The sequence below is a fragment of the Heterocephalus glaber genome, unplaced genomic scaffold (assembly GCF_053883595.1).
Source record: "Heterocephalus glaber isolate CG9 unplaced genomic scaffold, H.glaber_assembly_v1.0 deba00001452, whole genome shotgun sequence".
In the NCBI taxonomy this organism is placed as follows: Eukaryota; Metazoa; Chordata; class Mammalia; order Rodentia; family Bathyergidae; genus Heterocephalus; species Heterocephalus glaber.
In genome coordinates this window covers 24,421,035-24,441,432 of record NW_028258302.1, presented here as the reverse complement: position 1 = coordinate 24,441,432, position 20,398 = coordinate 24,421,035, and the positions used below count along the sequence as shown (strand labels likewise).

The window sequence follows — 20,398 nt, the reverse complement described above, 5'->3', positions numbered from 1 at the left end:
CCTGTCCTGCTGTTTCATCAGCTCTGCAACCCTGGAACGGGCCACTAACCTCTCCAACTGGCTGCCTCTGTGTGTAAAGTGAAGATTTCTCCGGTCCCAAGCTGGGGACATCCAGGGGTCACAAATGCTTGCAGAGAGGTTTGCTCAGGCTTTCCAGCGATTTGAGAACATTCAACCTGGGATCCCTGCCATTTACTCAGCCATTCCATTCTAGGAATTTACTAATTTGGGAATAGTCACAGAAATGCACAAAGATGCGCCAAGGTGCCCATCAGAACCTGCCTTTTAATAGTGAAGGCTGAAACCGTGGGGAAGGGGCAGAACTGGGGACTGAACCCTCGGCCTTCACAATAAGCCACATCCCCAGCCCTTTTATTATAGTTTTTTTGTTGTTTTGTTTTTTGTTGTTTTGAGGTAGGGTCTCACTAAGGTGCCCAGGCTGGGCTTGAACTTGCAATTCTCCTGCGTTAGCCTCCCAGAATGCTGGGATTACAGGTGTGCACCACCATGCCCAGTTCAAAGGTGACTTTTATTATCATGATTCATAATAAATATATGTACATTTTGTTGTTCATTCCCAGTTCCTAGCACAGAGCTCCTAAGAGATCTTTTTGTTCTAACATTTGGTCTTTGACCCTGATTGCTGACATAGCTCCTAGCTTGGGATTTCCTGAGTGATGGGTACATCTTTGGTTCTAACGAGGCAGCTCTTGACAGCTTCTTGGGTAGGGAGTGGTCTCCAGGAAGACCACACCTTGATTAGAGGGTGAAAGTTTCAGCCCCACCTCCATCCTCCAGGAAGGGGAGAGAGGCTGGGGTTCTTTGTGTTGCATGAAAAGGCCTTCATGAAAACCCTGAACTCCTGGGCTCGAGAGTCGTGGGTTGCAGAACACAGAATGCTTGGAGGATGCCGTGCCCAGAGAGGGTCAGGGGTGTCAGAGGGAAAGGAGGGGAGACACGCAGTCAGTGCCCCCAGGGAACATCTTGGTGTCTGAGGGAAGCCCCTGCATACCTGGTGTCAGAAGTGAAGGGCTATGTTGAATGTGTGCATAGGAAAACCAGTTTGTTGTTCTCTTTCTCCACAATTTCAGTGTATAACAATAAAGAATTGGTTATTGCACACCAATGGGTCACTGACCAAAGCTATCTGCCTTCGGGAGGCTCCTTTCTAGGGGAGAAGATAGGCAATGACCAGTCAGGGAAAGAGGCAGTGTGTGGTGAGCAGGGTCTGGATCAGAGCACATGCTTAACATGCGAAAGGCCCTGGGTTCATCCCCAGCACCACAGAAGACAGGAAGCACTGTGGCAAGAGGCAAGTGAGCACTCTGGGAGGGACCCTGCCTGTGTTGAGGACAGCACTAAATACAGGGCAGGTCAGCCTCATGGAGAAGGACTCAAAGTTGGTGAAGGAGTCGGCTACACATACACCTGAGAGGTGCACACTTCAGGCAGGAGGGGCTGCCAGTGCCAGGGCCCTGGGGCAGGAGCACCCCAGTGTGTCCAGAGAATCACAAGGATGCTGGGGACTGAGCCAGCTGAGTGCAGGGACACCACATCCGGTGTGGGTCATGAGTTTTATTCGAAGAGAAATGATCAAGTTTTGCAGGGCTTTGGTAGAGAATCATTAAGATTCATTTTCACGTTTTAGAAGGAACCATCTGGCCCTTGTGTTAAGAATAAGCTGTCTGGCACATGCCTGAGAGGCAGAGACAGGATTGCAAATTCAAGGCCAGACTGGGCAACTGAGCAAGACCCTGTCTCAAAACAAAACAGGCTACGGGCCGGGGATTTAGCTCAGTGGTTTCGCTGCCTGCTGCGCAAGCGCGAGGACCCGAGTTCGATCCTCAGTACAAAAAAAAAACAAAACGAAACAAAACAGGCTAGGGATGTAGCTCGGTGATAGAACTGCACTGGGTTTGACTGCCCAGTGCTGCAAAAAAAAAAAAAAAAAAAAAGGAGGAGGAGGAGGGGGAGGAAGAACAGGCTGTCCTGGACCAAGGGGAAACAGGAAGAGCACTTGGGAAGTTACTGTGGCAGCCCAGGCAGGAGCAGTGGGGTGATTTAGGAGAGCAGCACAGGAAATGGCGAGAAGCCACTGAATTCCAGGTGTGTGGCAAAGGGAAACTGCAGCACCTACCGGCAGGTTGGATGTGGGGTGTGAGAGACAGAAGAGTCCGAGATGACTCCTCAGCTGTTTGGCCTGTGGACTGGGAAGGATGGAGCCACTGTCAACTGACCTGGCTTGGGCAGGGTAGAGCCAGCTGTGGGACTGGATCGGAACTTCAGTTTGGAAGCTCGAGCAGTCCCCTAGACATACCAAAGAAAATGGGCATTTATTAGCGGGTGGTCCCTCAGGTGTCTCCCAAAGTTAGCAGGGAAACCAACTCTCTGAATAAATTGGCCGAATGTGAACAAGAGAAGTTATTTAGGAGTGAAGTTGGTATCAGGTGACCTCACCTCGCCTTAGCTATCTATATGTGTGTGCACACCCAGAACAGGAAGTTAATGGTGGTCATGTGGGGTATGAGACTTCGAGGGATCTTCATTTCCGTCACTTTTTAAGAATATTTATTTTCTCATATCTCAATAATTTGTATTAAAGGAGGCATGTTCCCAAGAGAGAGGACTGTGACTTTCTTCTGTCCTATTAATTAATAAATCCTAGAGTTTTTATTTCTAACTATTGCTAGGGGGCCGGAGATTTAGCCCACTGGTTCTGTTGCCTGCCTCGCAAGCGCAAGGACCGGAGTTTGATCCCCGGTACCAAAAAACAAACAAACAAACAAAAAACTATTGCTAGGTTGCTGAACCCGTGGGTTGTTCATTCTTTTTTATTCTTTATGAGTAGGGACAGGATGCACCAAGTGTTCTTTTTTTCTTTTTCTTTTTTGGTACCAGGGATCAAACTCAGGTCCTTGCACTTGTGAGGCAGGGGGCAGAACCACTGAGCTAAATCCCCAGCCCAAGTGTTCTTTTTTCATTGAAGTATTTCCTCATCATGATCTACTCCCAAAATTAGAAATAAGAGGCTAAATGAGCAGCGTGGGACACCCCTATAATGCCAGCACTAGGGAGACTGAGGCAGGAGGATCGATGCAAGTTCAAGGCCAGCCTGAACTACATAGTGAGACCCTGTCCAGATAGATAGATAGATAGATAGACAGACATAAAGATTTGTAACTTTTCTTTTATTTTTAATCTGTACTGGGGATTGAACCCAGGGCTATGTCCCCAGCCATTTGGTTTCTGTTGTTGTTGGTTTTTTTGTTTTTGAGGCTGAGTCTTGCTAAGTTGCTCAGGCTGGGCTTGAACTTGTGATCTTCCTACCTCAGCCTCCTAGAGTGTTAGGATTACAGGCCTGTGCCACCACACCTGGCCTGTAACTCTTCTTAAATATTGCCAGATTGCTCCACAAAAAAACTGACCAAACTTGAATTCCAGCAAGTGAAAGAAGGCTATAGTCTATAGAAAGATACTCCCTCCTGTTAAGTCCATTTTAATTTCACACTAACATCAAAAAAGTACTTCCCAGCAATTCTTCCAGCTGCCATGGGGCACCACAGGGCTTCATGTGAATCTCGGATGCCTTTCAGGTGTGGGCATCGGCGTGGTCCACGCGGGGTACGAGCGGCGCCTGGCCCACCACCTGGGGGCACACAGCACGCCCTCCATCCTGGGCATCATAAACGGCAAGATCTCTTTCTTCCACAACGCTGTAGTCCAGGAGAATCTTCGGCAGTTTGTGGAAAGCCTGCTGCCAGGGAGCTTGGTGGAGAAGGTAAGTGAGTGTGCGCCTGGGATGACATGGCTCAGAAGTGCTTGGGAGGAGCCTGGACCCCAGGACTGTCTGTGCCCTCGGGCCTGAGACTCATATTTTTTTTTTTTGGTACTGGGGATCCAACTCGGGACCTTGCACTTTTGAGGCAGGCGGCAGAACCATTGAGCTAAATCCCCAGCCCCTCACAGGCATAAATTAATCACTTGCCAGGTCATTTAATTGAAGTCTGTAGAAGATTGAGCATTGAGACAGGTACAGTACAGAGACTGGAAGAGTTCATTCTTGTTAATAATCATCCCTTGGATTTTACCCTGTTCTAGGAATCTGAGCCCAAAGATACACTGAGCCTTTTTAAACAACAAAAGTTAGACCATATTGTAAGATAAGAGATTTATTCCATCTCATTAATTTGCTTATGTAAAGATTTTTATCTTATGAATTTGAAAATATTCAAATTAAATTACATTTGGGCCAGGGATTTAGCTCAGTGGTTTTACCGCCTGCTGCTCAAGCACAAGGACCCGAGTTCGATCCCCAGTACCAAAAAAAAAAACTGGAGGACAAATTAAATTACATTTATATGTTTAATGATCATCTCTGTAGAAAACACTATTATATCCTATGAAATCAAATATTATTTTTGGAACTTTAAAAATTTACAGTGATGGGACAATATGGATACATTTTACAAAGAAAAGCTTTAATAAAAGAAGCCAAATACAGTTTTTTAAATTTTTTAAAGCACTTTTTTTTCAAGTTTCTTAGGACAGGTATCAAAGTTACTAGGAATGGGTTCTTATTTTGCTTTAAATTCATCCTTTTAATATTACCAAAGAGAGAACTGGAAGAGCCAGGATTTAGCTCAGTGGTTTCGCCGCCTGCTATGCAGGCACAAGGACCCGAGTTCGATCCCCAGTACCAAAAAAAAAAAGAGAGAACTGGATATAGTGGTACACACTTCTAATCCCAACACTGGGGAGGCTGAGGCAGGAAGATTGCCAGTTCAAGGCCAGCCTGAACTACTTAGCAAGACCCTGTCTCACAAAGCAAAACAACCAAAAGAGTGAACATACAAAATTTTCCATCATATTTATACATGCACTATTCATAGACTAGCCTGCCAAGATCATTATTCATGTAAAAAATGTTGGAGCTAACTTAAAAGGTCAGAGAATACCATGTGCTCCTAAAATGCTAATAGTTGTGATGGGTCCTCCAACATTTGTAAAACACCTGTCATGTGCCAGGCACAGAATACCTACGTGTTGAGGACTCTTCAAGTAGCTTCTGGGGTTGTGGGTACTTCCATCCAGTGCCTTGGAGCCCTTGGAAAGGTGTCTTGGCAGAAATGACCCTGATATTGCTTTGCCAGTGAGGAGAGAAAAAGAAGGCAAGTCCTGCAGGCTGGCAGTGGTCCTGCTTATGTGCAGAAGTCGCTGGTGGTAGGACAGGGTGAGTTTAAATTCCTGCTGGTAGGGCCTCAGAGCACCGTGGCCTGCTGGTGACAGCACTGTTGTGGGAATTTGAGCAGAGGAGTGAAGCAGACTTGGATTTTTTATAGATTGATGCAGTGTAGAGGGAAACTGGTAAACTACTATGAAAAGTTTGTAACTGCATGCTTTTAATTTGTTCTCTCAAGAATATTTTTAAGAAATAAAAAAGTAGCAGCTTGGGGCCGGGGATTTAGCTCAGTGGTTTCACCGCCTGCACAGGCACCAAGGACCTGAGTTCAATTGGTACCAAAAAAAAATACAAACAAAACAAACAAACAAAAGTAGCAGCTTAGATAATAATGAATGAAAGCGTATAATGTACAGGCGGGATAGGCCACCTTATTCTACTTCGCACCACTTAAAAATGGCTGGTCATTCGGTCATTCCAGAGATGCACATGAAAACAACACTGAGATTCCACCTCACCCCAGAAAGAATGGCTGCTATCAAGAAATCAACCAATAACAAATGCTGGCAGGGGTGTGGAGAGAAAGGAACCCTTCTCCATTGTTGGTGGGAGTGCAGACTGATGCAACCACTGTGGAAATAAATATGGAGATACCTCAAAGAACTAGGACTAGAGGTCCCATTTGACCCAGCTATTCCCCTACTGGGTATCTTCCCCAAAGAATTAAAAGAATCATACCACAGCGATAGCGGCACAGTTTGTAATAGCTAAAGCTTGGAAACAGCCCAAGTGCCCATCAACTGGAAACTGGATAAAGAAGATGTGGTTTTTTTATAAAATGGAGTACTACTCAGCCATAAAGAATGAGAAACTTGGGCCAGGGATTTAGCTCAGTGGTTCTGGTGCCTGCCTTGCAAGCGCAAGGTCCCGAGTTCCATTCCCAGTACCAAAAAAAAAAAAAAAAGAACGAGAAACTAGAGTCATTTATAGCTAAATGGATGCATATTATGGCCATCCTCTTAAGTGAAATAAATAGGACTCACGTGTAAATACCGAATAGTTTCTCTAGTATGAGAAACTGAAAGTGTAAATAAGGATGAAAATGATTAAAACAAATAATTGATAATTTGAAATAGGAAAAGGTCCAAAGGGGTAGGGGTGGTGGGAGGGGAAGAGGAAAGGAAAGAAGGGAAAGGAAAAATTATGAGAAAAGAAAAAAATGGAATCAAAGTCTGTGTAAATAGGGAAGAGTGGAGGGGGTGAAGGGCACATAGGTAATGGGGGAAAAAATAAGAACCAAGATACATCATGTTCAGGTACAAGCACCCAATGATAAATGTAAATGTATTGTATACCTAAAATGTACCAATTAATATATAAATAACAAAAAAATGGCCAGTGTCAGTGGCACGGTGCCTGCCTCACAAGCACAAGATCCTGAGTTCGATCCCCGAGAACCCCCCAAAAAAATGGCCAGTGTCGGCTGGCGGCATGGCTCACAGGCAGAGTGGTTTCATGTCAAGAGCCAGGTTCAGTCCCCAGCATTACACACAGGGAGAAAGAGAAGTGCTGGGCTACCTGCCGTGGGTTAGCAGATGAGGACGTGTGCTCTGTGGTGTGGTGGTAGAGTGCACACATGCATGCACACACACGCACAAACACATGAGGTGTAGTCTATAATCAGCATCCGCCAACTTCAGAAGCTCACCTTTTATAATAGGGCAACAGTTGTTTAAGCAGAATTATTATTTCAGTCTGTAAGAGTTGAAGCAGATGGAAACATCAAATCTCCATTTCTTTTCAGTTTTTGTTAGTAGAGAATGATAACGTTCATCATGGAGAGTGTACATGTATGTAACACACCTAAATTCTTTTTGTTTGTTTGTTTGTTTGTTTGGTACTGGGGATCAAACTCGGGTCCCTGCTGCACTTGCAGCAGGCTGCGGAAACCACTGAGCTAAATCCCGGGCCCACACACCTAAATTCTTTTTATTCCCCTCCCCTTCCATCCTTTTCCCCCATCTCTTGGTCCCCTTCCCATCTGTGAAAGATCCAGCTCCAGGTTTCCTAGTATCTGTCTTTTTATTTTGCTCTTTATTTATACTTTTAATAGCTTCCATCAAACACATTAGTTGTCTTTTTCATTTTTTGTTTTGTTTTTGTTTTTTGGAACAGAGTCTCCCTTTGTAGTTCAGGCTGGCCTTGAACTTACTATGCAGCCCAGGCTGGCCTCTAATTTGAGGCAATCCTCCTGCCTCAGCCTCCCAAGTGCTGGGATTACAGGCGTGCACCACCACACCCAATGTTTTTTTTGTTTTTTTGTTTGTTTGGTTGGTTTTTTTGGTACCGATTGAACTCAGGACCTTTCACTTGTGAGGCAGGCTGTGGAACCACTGAGCTAAATCCCTGGCCCCCCCAATTTATATTTTTTAATTTTTTGCAAATAATCTTTTCCACATATTTATCTCCTGACTGGAGTATAATAAAGTTGTAAAGAATTTACTGTTGATTCTAACATTCTGTTTTCAATTTAAGGTTACAAGTAAAAACTATGTCCGATTCCTCTCTGGCTGGCAGAAAGAGAATAAGCCACACGTCCTTCTGTTTGACCAGGGGCCCTCTGTGCCGCTGCTGTATAAGGTAACCATCTGCCGGCAGGGTGCGTGCAGCTTTTAGGTGGAAAGTAATCTCTGGGCTGCAAATAGTAGCTTGTTGGTCTTTACTGAAAGTACAGGTAGAGCATCCCTGATCTGTCCATCTGAAATCTGAAATGTTCCAAAGTCTAAAATGTTTTGAGTACCATCATGAAAGAGAGAGAGAGAAATTCCACATCAGACCTAATGTGATGAGTCACAGGGAAAGTGCAGGCACTGATATAAAATTACCATCAGGCTATGTTTGAAGTGTATATGAAGCAATGAGTTTTGTGTTTAGAATTGCTCACATCCTCAGGATCTCTCACTGTGTCTCTCCTGCGCTAATGCTCCAGAACTGGAAGAAAATCTAGACCACTTCCAGTCCCAAGCATTTAGGGTAAAGGGTGCTCAGCCTGTAATTGTTGCTTGCATGAGAAATGTTTGGAGACCAGAAATTGTTCTTAGCCACCTCACCTTGAGCACTCACTGCTGCTGGTTACTGTGCCAATGCTGTCCACATACACAGCGTAGTTTAGTCCTCAGAAGATCCTAGTGACAGGGATGTCACCCATATTTCATAGACTGAGATACAGAGGCATATGAGCTCACATAGCCCACCAAGGGCTCACACAGCACAGTGGTTGTGCGGTGCCCCTGAAGCCCATGTGCCTCGGCACCTGCCTGCCTGTACTGTGGGCCCCGCATACCTCGCACTGTGACTGTCACGTGACATGGGAGGGAGGAGGTGCCAAACGTTGGCACAGTGAAACCACCTGGCATAATTTGGGTACAAGTAATTCCCAAACAGTCCATGCCTCACACCTAGGACAGATCTCAACAAGGTGATTATTTTATCTTTGAAAAAAAGAATTAATTGTGTTTGCCTTTTTGGTAGTTTTTGTGTGGGCACCACCGTAGAATTCCCAAAAGTGTAGCAATGACAGAAGACCAAGCGGGGCTGTCTAAGCTGAGGGAGGCAGGTCTCCTGGATCAGTTGTTCAGCTGCTGAGCTGTCCACTTCACTCTCTCTCTGTTCAACCCTCACAGCTGACTGCATTTGCGTACAAAGATTATCTGTCATTTGGCTACGTGTCCTTCGGGAGGAGAGGGGCGGAAGAGATGACAAGGCAGTACAACATCAATGTGTATGCAGCTGCCATCCTGGTCTTCAAGGAGCACATCACCAAGCCAGCTGACATGATCCAGGTACGTGAGAAGGACCACACTGCCTTCATGTAAACGGGCAGCGAGATCGACCAGAGCAGGTACAAGGGAGGAGAAACTAATTTTCCATTTCTTCTGCTAATGTACAAAATTTAAAAATAAGGGTTTTGTTAAATCTGACTTGTTGGTGCTTTGCTTAAAAAATATTTTATTCTTGGGGCCAGGGATTTAGCTCAGTGGTTCTGCCACCTGCCTCAAAAGTGCAAGGTCTCGAATTCAGTCCCCAGTACCAAAAAAAAAAATTTTATTCTTAAGTTCTCCTATTGGAAAATTAGTAATCTAAACTGGGTGCAGTATCACATGCCTGTGGTCTCATGACTTGGGAAGCTGAAGCAGGAGGATCATTTGTGTTCAGGAGTTTAGAGCCAGCCAGCCTGGACAACATAGCAAGATCCCATCAAAAAGAGGGAAGGGCCAGGGATGTAGCTCAGCAGCATAGCGCCTGCCTGGCACGCACAAGGTCTTGAGTTTGATTCCCAGTACCGAAAAAAAAAAGAGGGAAGGGGAGGAAAAAAAGAGAGAAAGAAAGAAAGAGACAAAAAGGAAGGGAGAAAAAGAAAAGAAAGAAAATTATCTTTTTCCAAAATGAATTACAAGAATGCATTGAAAAATTAAGTGTAAAACAATGAAAAAGAATGAAGAAGCCTCAAACTAACTGAAAGAACAGTATTGATCTTAAGGTGGGGAAGGACTAAAAGTGCCTACAGGGCAATCTTAATAATTTGACTGTGCAGTTTACATTTACGTAAATGATGTTAGCTCACCATCACTGTGACCAGTGCCTGAGAAAGTCAGCTGGGAGAAGGAGAGGTTATCTTGGCTCACAGTTTCCAAGGTTTAGGTCCATGGTCAGCTGGGTCCATTGCTTTAGGCCCGGGAGTAGAGCACTGAGGGCTGCTCAACTCATGGCCATCAGGAAGCAGACAGAGCAGGAAAGAGACCCCAAGGAAAGATAGACCCTTCCATGCACCCTCCACAGTGACCTCTGCTCCTCTCTCTCTCTCTCTCTCTCCCTCCCTCCCTCTCTCCCTCCCTCTCTCCCTCCCTCTCTCCCTCTCCCCCTCTCCCCCTCTCCCCCTCTCCCCCTCCCTCCCAGAGTACTAGGATTACAGGTATATGCCACCACACCCACCTCTTGGCAAATCTTATTCCAATCAAGTTGACAGTCAAGATTATCCCTCACATAAATATTTTAAATTTTAAAATCAGCTGATGAAGCATTTTTAACAAATATAAGCACATTGGTACCTATAATTTCTAAAGAGTTCCTTCTAACCAAGATCAACACAAAAATCTGAGAAGAGATTCAAATGACTTAATGAACATTTTTTTTTTTTGGTACCGGAGATCGAACTCAGGACCTTGCGCTTTCAAGGCAGGTGCTGGAACCGCTGAGCTAAATCCCCAGCCCAACAAAAATTTTAAAAAATTAAATCTCATTAGTACTCAGAGAAATGAAAATTTAACATTTTTTTCACCCATCAAATTGTCAAGATTTTCTCACTTAAAATAACCAGTGGGGCCGGGGATTTAGCTCAGTGGTTTCGCCGCCTGCTGCGCAAGCGCAAGGACCCAAGTTCGATCCCCAGGACCAAAAAATAACCAGTGATATTGAGGAGCTGAAGAAACAAGGCCCCTTTCTGCCTTGCTGGGGGCCCAGGCTCTCCAAGAGGTAGTCCTGGAGCGCTGCACTCAATGCCTAGAGGCAGCGTAACCCCAAGTACCTGTTACAACCCTGTTCTGGGTGCTGGAACTAAGGGGACAGCAGTGACCCAAGAAATGGGTTCCTCTGCCTTGTGTCCTACTGAGGAAGCAAAATGTAGAGTGGTGTGTCATATAGAGATGATCACCATGAGTTTCCAGGCCACACACTGAGTTCAAGTTCTGCCTGAACTACATAGTAAGAGCCTGTCTCAAAAATAAAAATACTAACAGAGGTCCCAGGTAAAATATGAGACTCCACCTACCTTCATCATGAAACAGGACATTAAAGAAATGTGTACACCTTCCTACATCTCTGTTCTACGTCATTAAATAATTTTAAAAGTGGATTCTTTAAAAACAGTGCAGCCCTGGGGCCGGGAATTTAGCTCAGTGGTTTCTCCGCCTGCCTCGCAAGCTCAAGGTCCTGAGTTTGATCCCCGTACCAAAAAAAAAAAACAGTGCAGCTGGGCATGGTGGTGCACACATGTATTCCCAGCACTCAGGAGGCTGAGCAGGAGAATGGCCATGAGTTCAAGGCCAGCCTAGGCTACATAGTGAGACCTTATCTCTAAGTAAATAGATGCATGCATACATACATACATGCATACATACATACATACATACATACTATGTTAGGCATGTGCTTTACCACTGAGCTCCATCCCAGCCCAATATTTTTCTTTCTTTAAATTTTTTTAGTTTTCTTTAAAAATATGTCATTTATGTTAACATGTACAGTTTTTGTTTTTCAATTTCTAAGACAGCTAATAAATATCAGTAATACAACTCACATGGGAACTGGGCACAGTGGTTCCTGCTGTCCCACCTACTCAGGAGGCAGAGGCAGAGGCAGGAGAATTGCTTGAGCCCAGGTATTCGGGGCCAGCCTGGGCAACATGGCAAAACCTGCATCTCTAAATGAATGAGTGAAATAATTCATCCAGCATAAACAAGAACTTTGGGATCCTCAGTATTTCTAGGAGTGTAGAAATGTCCTGAGATAAAGCAGTTTGAGAACTGCTCCTATGGGTACTCCTAGGGAAACTGCTGGTTCCTCAGATATGAATTTCCCACTCTGCTAGGTAGTGGGTTTTCCAGAGCCGCAGTAGCTGTTACATTTGCACAGTAGTGTGTGAGCTCCACCGCTCTGCAGCTCACCACACCAATCCAAGCTACTTTTTCTCAGCTGAATGACATGTAAGGGCATCACGTTGTGATTCTGCTCTGCTTCGTCCTTAATTCTAAGGAGCCGAGGTGTTTTCTCACTTATATGTGAGCCTTTAGGGCTTCCTCTTGGTGTCACGCCTGCCTGTTACATTTCTGACTCATTTTTTTCTCTACTGCATATTCATGAATCTTTGTTCTTGATTTGCAGTAGTTATGTATATCTTCTAATCTTTGGGTTTTTTTTTTCTCTAGTCTTTTGCTTTTATGTGTGGCAAATAGCTTCACCAATTCTGTGAGTTGTCTTTGTAGTATTTTTAGAGTATTCACTTTTTTAATTATTTTTAAGGGCTTACATAGAATACACTTGTAAAAACATGTACATATCAGGTCAATGAATTATCGCAAAATGAATACACCTGTGTTGGCATCACTTGGTCAGGAAACAAAATATTGTCATCATCCCTGTCTCCTCTTCTGCCCTCCCAGCCACTCCTTTCCTTCCCAGAGGAGAACAGATCCTGCTCTCTAACTCCATGTTTTGCCCATTTGAATGTCATACAAAAGTTCCCACATTGTGTACATCTGTGTCTGGATTCTCTCAACTTAAGTTGTTGGGATTCATACATGTTCTTAGGTGTAGCTTAATATTGAAATTGCAAGGGCTGGCTATTTAACTCAGTGACACCGCACCTGCCTTGAAAGTGCAAGGTCCCGAGTTCGATCCCCAGTACCAGGAAAAAAAAAAAAAAAGAAATTGCATAGAGTCCAGTGTATTTGTCTGTTCTATTGTCAGCATTCATTCGATTTTTCAATTTCTGGCTATTTGAATAACAATGCTGGGACTATATGGGGGCGGTATTCTGTTTTGTTTTATGGGCTGACACCCTGAGCTACATACCCAGCCCTTTTTTTTTGAGACAGGTTCTATGGAGTTCAGGCTGTCCTTGAACTCCCTCTGTAGCCCAGGTTAGCTTCAAACTCACAGATTCTCCTGCCTCACCCTCCTGAGTGCTAGGATTATAGATGTATGCCACCATGCCCAGCCCCAGTCCTTTTTATTTTTTTGTTTTGAGACAGGTTCTTTCTAAGTCACTAAGTTGCTCAGTCTGGGCTCCAACTTGTGATCCTCCTGCCTCAGCCTCCCAGAGTGCTGGGATCATAGTTGTGTACCTCCATACCCAGCATGACTATATCCTTGTATTTGGTATCTTTTAATAAATATAACTACTTGCTTTTAATAGAGTCAGTTGTATCAATACTTGTCTTTTTTTTATTGTTTCTATTTAAGGCATATGTCCCCTACATCAAGGTCATGAAAATATTCTCATAAAGCCTCCAAACATTTTATAGCTTTGCCTTTTTTTTTGGTACTGGGGATCAAACTCTAGTCCTTGCACTTGTGAGGCAGGCGACGTAACCACTGAGCTAAATCCCCAGCCCAACTTTGCCTTTTATATTTGTATGTTTAAATCATTTGGAAATAGTCTTGATATCTGATAGTCAGACCTCCTCATTTTGTTTTGGGGGAATGTTTTTGGTTTTGTTTTTTGTCTTCTTTGTTAACCTCAAAAGCATCTTGGCTATTTTTTTTTTTTTTTGCTATTTTTGATCCTTTGTATGTTTTGTATATATTTTGAATACTGTCAAATTACATCAAAACAAAGGAAAAACCTATGTTATTTGAATGGATTTGTAATGGTTCTTACATTCAGCTTGGGGAATTTGTACTGATTGTTTCATTCAATAGATGTCTTTACAAAAGTTCAGCCTTCCAGCCTATGAACATGATGGATCTGTTTCATTGGCTAGGTCTTTATAAAGTGTTATAATTTTTTCTTTAAAGATCATACTTTTTCCTCAGCTTGTTATGTACCTCATTTTTTTGTGCTGTTGAAAGGATGTCTTTTTTATTACAGTTTTTGCTTGCAGGTAAAAGTAATACAACTGATGTTTGAACACTATCTTCATAGCATCCAACAATCTTACCAGACTCTCTTACGGTTTAAATAATTTACTGTACCATTTTTGGATTTGCTAAGTGCACAATCCTGTCATCTGAGAATAATGACAATTTAGCTGCTTCTTCTCCCAACCCTTGTTTTATTTCATTTTTATGCCCTCTGCCGAGATCTGGGGTGCAATGGCAAGAAAGTGATGGGTCACCCTTGTGTCTGATCTCAGAGATAGGAAAGGCTTTCAGTGTTTCCACCAGATACTCTGTCAGGTTAAAGAAGTTGCTTCTATTCCTTGTTCTATTTTTGTTTTTATGTTTATTTTCCCCCAGTACTGGAGATTGAACCCAGGGCCTTCACACTAAGCTGCATCCCCAGCCCTTTTATTGTTTTAAGATGTGGCCTCCTCGGGGCTGGGGATTTAGCTCAGTGGTTCCGGTGCCTGCCTCGAAAGCGCAAGGTCATGAGTTCAATCCCTGGTACCCCCCCCCCAAAAAAAAAAGATGTGGCCTCCTAAGTTGCCCAGGTTGGAGTTGGAATTGAACTTGTGATCCTCTGCCCTCCATCTCCCAGAGTGCTGGGATTATAGGTGTGCCCCACACTCTCCACCAATTCCTTCAATCCCTTGTTGACTAAGAGTCTTTAACCATGAATGGTATAGATAGCAGGGCTTGCACCCTGAACTTCCCAAATGCTAAGAAAGTGTTCAAACACTACCACTAGCTGCATTCCCCAGCTATTTTTATTTTTGGCTTGGTTTGGTTTGGTTTTTGAGACTGGGTCCCTGGCCTTGGCCTTGAACTCGTGGCCCCAAGTGATCTTCCTGCCTCAGTTTCCCAAGTAGCTGGGACTGCAGGTGTGCACAGTGCACCCAGTTCAACATTACAGGTTTCAAGTTTACCCTCCAAGGGTGTACTACTTTGTTTCCCAAAATTTTGATAAATAGTATTTTCATTGATCATTTAAATTCGAAGTATTTTCTAATATGGATAGACTTTCTTCCTAGAACAGTTGCTTATTCAGGGTGTATTTTTTAATTTCTAAACATTGCATTTCAGGTTTATAGTTTACATTAAGTTGTAGAGGAAATACAGTGTGGTCAGAGAACCTGGTATCTGTATTCTATAAGGTAACAGCAAAGCAAATTTCATACAGTGTTACAGTCTGCCTTTTATACTTAGTAATACTGTTCCTTTGGAGTTTGTTTTTCATTGTCAAGTTGGCTATAGACCCTAAGTGAAAATGTGTTTGCTTAAAATTCGCAACAATTGACTTTTTCGATCTGTCTGTGGGACACAGCATCCAGAAGTCCCTCAGTGGAAAGAACCCTGCCTTCTTCCTCCTCTGACCTAAAATAGTTCTATCTTTATCACTGTGTGTTCGTTTGCTCAATCAGGCCTGCCTGACCTGGCTAAGGTATTGGAACCAGGGCCACCACATTTTTATTGGCTTGTAAATAAAGCCCATCTGCAGTGAGGAAACTGAGTCACAAGCCTCCACTTCTCGGTTTGTGTGCAGGCTCAAAGTCTGAAGAAGCAGGTGATGGATGACTTCATCACCCAGAACAAGTACCTGCTGGCGGCCAGGCTCACCAGCCAGAAGCTGTTCCACGAGCTCTGCCCCGTGAAGCGGTCTCACCGCCAGAGGAAGTAAGGACGGGAGGCTCGCCTCTGCTTGCCTTTGCCCACAGGGGGTAAACATCTCCTCTGGGACAGAGCTGGGCCTTACTTACTGATGTAGGGCCGGGGGACTGGGGCGGGGGGGGGGGGGGGGGGCATTAGTCCTGAGCACCTGGGGACCAGCCTGCCCTAATATGTGGCATTTCCGGAGTGGGAGAGAGAGTTGCTGTCCCTGCTGGAGCATTGCAGAGGGCCCAGGACAGTGATTACGCGGGCAGGCAGCAGCATGCCCAGATGTTAAGGGATTAGCTGGTGACTTGCTGAAGTAAGTGAAGAGTTACTATGCCATTTTTTAAAAGTTTGGAAATTCAGGGAAATCATTCATTATGCCTTTTTCAGATTACTAATCAGTAGCTTTCAATTTATTTTTATTGTTTTGTTTTTTTGGTACCAGGGATTGAACTCGGGACCTTGCGCTTACAAAGCAGGTGGCGGAATCACTGAGCTAAATCCCTGGCCCAATAGCTTTAAATTTATCACTATTTTATCTGTAAAAGATAATCTGGGTGGTTCTGCCACCTGCCTTGCAAGCACAAGGTCCCAAGTTCAATCCCCAGTACAAAAAAAAAAAAGATAATCTGGATTGGGAAGGAAAATAGATTTATATTACTTGAAAATACAGTTACGCATGTTTGAAATAACTTCCCTGGGGGCAAAGATTTAGCTCAGTGGTTCTGCCGCCTGCCTCGCAAGCATAAGTTCCTGAGATCGATCCCTGATACCCAGAAAAAAAAAGAAGAGAAATAACTTCCCTGTTTCCACACTTTTCCAGTTGCTTTTTACAGTCCAAGAAAGAACAAAGACAGACTTTCAGCTGGGCATGGTGGTGCACTCCTGTGATCCCAGCATTTGGGAGGCTGAGACAGGAGGATTCCTGCAAGTTCCAGGCCAGCCTGGGCTACACAGTGAGTTCAAGGCCAGCCTGAACTACATAGCAAGACCCTGTCTCAAAAGAACAGAAAAGAGGGCCAGGCATTTAGCTCAGTGGTACTGCCACCTGCCTCGAAAGCACAAGGTCCTGAGTTCATCCCCAATACCAGAAAGAAAAGGAAGGAAGAAAGGAAGGAAGGAAGAAAGGAAGGAATAAACCAAGGAACCAAGGAACCAGACTTTTGGGCCGGAGATTTAGCTCAGTGGTTTTGCCACCTGCTGCAAGTTCGATCCCCAGTACCAAAAGAAAGAAAGAAACCAGACTTTCATTGGATTAAAAAGAATATCCTAAAAAGAAAAAAAAAGAATATCCTAAATAAGGACTGAAATGTATAATGGATGTTGGGAAATGAAAAGAAAGTGTTTAAATGAAGGGGAACAAGGGAGGAGGGAGGGAGAAAGGAAGGAAGGGACAGGAAAAAAAGTGAAAATAGAAGGAAAAATGGAAACAAAGCTTTTGTACATAGGGAAGGGAGAGGGCTTGAGGGGGAAAAAGGATAAAATAAAATAAAATTTATTTTTAAAAATTGAACAATAGGGCTGGGGATTTAGCTCAGTGGTTTCGCCGCCTGCTGTGCAAGCACAAGGACCTGAGTTCAATCCCCGGTACCAAAAAAAAAAAAAAAATTGAACAAAGCCGGGGATTTAGCTCAGTGGTTCTGCTGCCTGCCTCGCAAGCACAAGGTCCCAAGTTCAATCCCTAGTACCAAAAAAAAAAAAAATTGAAGAAAAATACTACTGCCATCAACAACAACAACAAAAAGAATATCCTAGCTAGGCATGGTGGTGCACACCTGCAATTCTAACACTCAGCAAGCTGAGCCAGGAAGATTGGCATGAGTTCAGGGCCAGCCTAGGCTACATGATGAGTTTAAGGCCAGCCTGAACTACATAGTGAAACCCTGTCTCAAAAAATTAAAAAAAAATAGTCCTGGACTATAGGAACTTTTGTTTACACAGATACTATACTATACCTCAAAAACATTCAAATCTACCCATTTCTCACTTTTTTACCACTGCCACCTTAGACCAGGCCACCGTTGTCCCCCAGGGAGACACCAGGGCAGCCTTCTGCTAGTCTTTCCCCCCGCTGCCTTTCCACTCCTGTGCTGCCCAGTCCGCTGTGCCGGCACAGCCAGTGACCTTTAGCGTCCCAGCAGGCCAAGTTGCTCTCATCCTGGTCTTCACATTTGTGCTCTGACCCCACTTCCTCTCATAGCGCAGCTCACTCAGGTCTCTGCGCTGCTGTCACCCTCTCAGGTGACAGTTCCCTGACCAGCTTGTCGGTGGCTTGTGACTTCCACCCCACACTAGCCTGTCTGACCCTTTCTTGTCTTTTGTTCACAGCACTTGCTGTTACCTGTTACACTGTAGCTTCCTTATTTCTTATCTGTCTTCCCCATGGGAGCATAAGCTCCTGGAGGGCCAGAATGTTGCCTTTCTTCCCACACATTCAGTTAGTGTTCAGGGAATGGGCAGGAGAACAAGTGAATGAGCGAGGAAGCCACTTCAAAATGGGGCTCAGTGGCCTCTGGCCTGAGATAGATCCAGCTGGTCCCTGCTGTGGCAGAAGAGCTAGGACAGAGATGTCTGGGAGGCCCAATGACCACTGGCTTACAAGTAGCTGGCATATGTAATGGAGAAGTTGCTTGAGGAAAACTGGAAAGGGAGAGGGCACTGATTAATGACTTGGAAGTCTCCTCTCCTTGGAGACAGCAGCTTTCATCATCCAGACATGTGCAGCCCTATAAGTCAGGGACACCCTCCTCTTCCCTTTGCTGGCCATGGCAGGTTCTAGGCCCACCTAGGTAGGTCACAGAATCTCCTCTTGCTCTTGTGCAGGTACTGCGTGGTCTTACTGACCCCTGAGGCCACCAAGTTGAGCAAACCCTTTGAGGCTTTCCTGTCCTTTGCCCTGGCCAACACGAGGGACACGGTGAGGTTCGTGCACGTCTACAGCAGCCGGCAGCAGGAGTTCGCCAGCACCCTGCTACCACACAGTGAGGCATTTCAAGGGAAATCAGCGGTGAGCTCCAGGTTCTCTCCTGACCTTCCTTGGGGCTGGGGATGCAGCTCAGTGTAGAGCCCTTGCCTAGCATGGTGAGGCCCTAGGTTCCACCCCCGGGATGGGAAAAGTAATAAAGCTCAGCTTTTTTTTTTATAAAGCTCAGCTTTGATTTTGTCATCATCTTGGTAATGGAAAATCCCTCTAAAAACCAAAGCTTTGTTATTATAATTTTAAGTCAGAGGTTATAGAACAAAGTTTATTTTAATAAATAAATAAATAAATTTAACTTTTTCAAGAGCTTTGCAAAATCACCATAAAAACGATTTCTTTTGAGCCAGGTGTGGTGCTGCACACTTGTAATCCCAGGACTTGGGAGGCAGAAGCAGGAAGATCACTGCATGTCTGAGGCCAGCCTAGGCTACATAGGAGTTGAAGGCCAGGCTGGACTACATAGCAAGACCCTGTCTCCAAAAAAAATTCCTTTTGCCAGGGATTTAGCTCAGTGGCACCGCACCTGCCTCAAAAGCACAAGGTCCTGAGCTCAATCCCCAGTACAAAAAAAAAATTCTTTTTAGAAGGCTGAGCCAGGAGGATTGCTTGAACCTGGGAGATAAAGGCCAGCTTAGGCATCATAATGAGACCCTGTCTCATGAGTGGATGAATGAATGAACAAACGCATGCCAGAAGCAGTGGTACATACTTGTAACCCTAGTAACTCATGGGGCCGAAGCAGGAGAATCCCAAGTTCAAGGCAGCCTGGGAAACTTAGTGAGACCCTGTCTCAGAATAAAAATAAAAAAGACTGGGGATGTAGCTCAGTGTTTGAGCACTTGCGTAGCTTGTATAAGGCCCTGGGTTCCACCCCCAGTACTGCAAAATGATTTTGTCAGGAGGATTTCAATCTCTTCCAAGTACTTTAGACTCTTCAGATATTTGTGTTGGAGCTTATTACTGACTTCATGAGACCCTTTTGTCCATCCTCCCTGGAGAAAAAACAACTTCTGATGGCTCTCCCCCCTCCCCCAGGTGTCCGTCTTAGAAAGGCGCAACACAGCAGGAAGGGTGGTGTACAGAACCCTGGAGGAGCCTTGGACTGGCAGCGAGAGCAATAAGTTCATCCTCCTGGGCTTCCTCGACCAGCTTCGGAAGGACCCAGGCCTCCTGGCGTCTGAGGCCGTGCTCCCTGACCTGACGGATGAGCTTGCCCCTGTGAGCATTGGCCGGAAGCCTGGGCAGCTGGTGGAGCCCTCAGGCTCGCAGGGCTGGTGACAGTTCTGCTAAGAACCGAGGTTCCCAGCAGCTCTGTGTTGGGGGCAGAGAACCCTCCCTCCAAGTGTGGCTCTGACCACCCTCCATTTTCGGTCTCCACAGGTCTTTCTCCTCCGATGGCTCTACTCCGCCTCCGACTACCTCGCTGACTGCTGGGACATCATGTTTCACAGTAACTGGTAGGAACACACTGGGAGCTCGCTCGGGGGCTCTTTCTCCGTGAATACTGCGTCACTGTGTGTCTCTTGGAAAGAGCCCATTCTCCTCTTGTGCATGCCTTGTAGAGCTTTCCAACGACTGCTCCCCCTTCCTCCTTTCAAGGATTTTTTTTAAAGGGGCTTTTTTTTTTGGTCTTTTTTTTTTCATTTTTGGTACCAAGAATCAAACTCAGGGCCTTGTGCTGGCCAGGCAGGTGCTGCACCACTGAGCTACATCCCCGGCCCTCTTCCTCCTTTTAGTACCCAACTATTTTTCTGTTTGCCAACCGCCACTTCCCACTGGCTAGGAAGGGATTGCCCTGGCCTCCCATCCGCACAGCAGAGCTGGGCCTGCCAACCACTTCATCAGGGCCCTCAGTGCTCCACACAGGACCCACACACAGGGAGGCCTGTGTGCAGACGCACGGAGGAATCAGTGAATCAAGCAAAGGG

At 45.0% G+C, this 20,398-nt stretch overlaps 1 protein-coding gene across 3 annotated transcripts in view; it reads left to right on the top strand.

Moving 5' to 3' along the window:
* Positions 1-20,398, top strand: part of Dnajc16 (DnaJ heat shock protein family (Hsp40) member C16) — a 51,533-nt gene that overhangs the window by 24,254 nt on the left and 6,881 nt on the right. For all 3 annotated transcript variants that reach the window (XM_004850336.3, XM_004850337.3, XM_021262848.2), the window contains 7 exons: positions 3,594-3,778; positions 7,715-7,819; positions 8,863-9,021; positions 15,381-15,511; positions 18,314-18,497; positions 19,506-19,688; positions 19,851-19,927. In XM_004850336.3, coding sequence (XP_004850393.2) covers positions 3,594-3,778; positions 7,715-7,819; positions 8,863-9,021; positions 15,381-15,511; positions 18,314-18,497; positions 19,506-19,688; positions 19,851-19,927 — 1,024 coding nt within the window. The remainder of the gene's footprint in view (positions 1-3,593; positions 3,779-7,714; positions 7,820-8,862; positions 9,022-15,380; positions 15,512-18,313; positions 18,498-19,505; positions 19,689-19,850; positions 19,928-20,398) is intronic.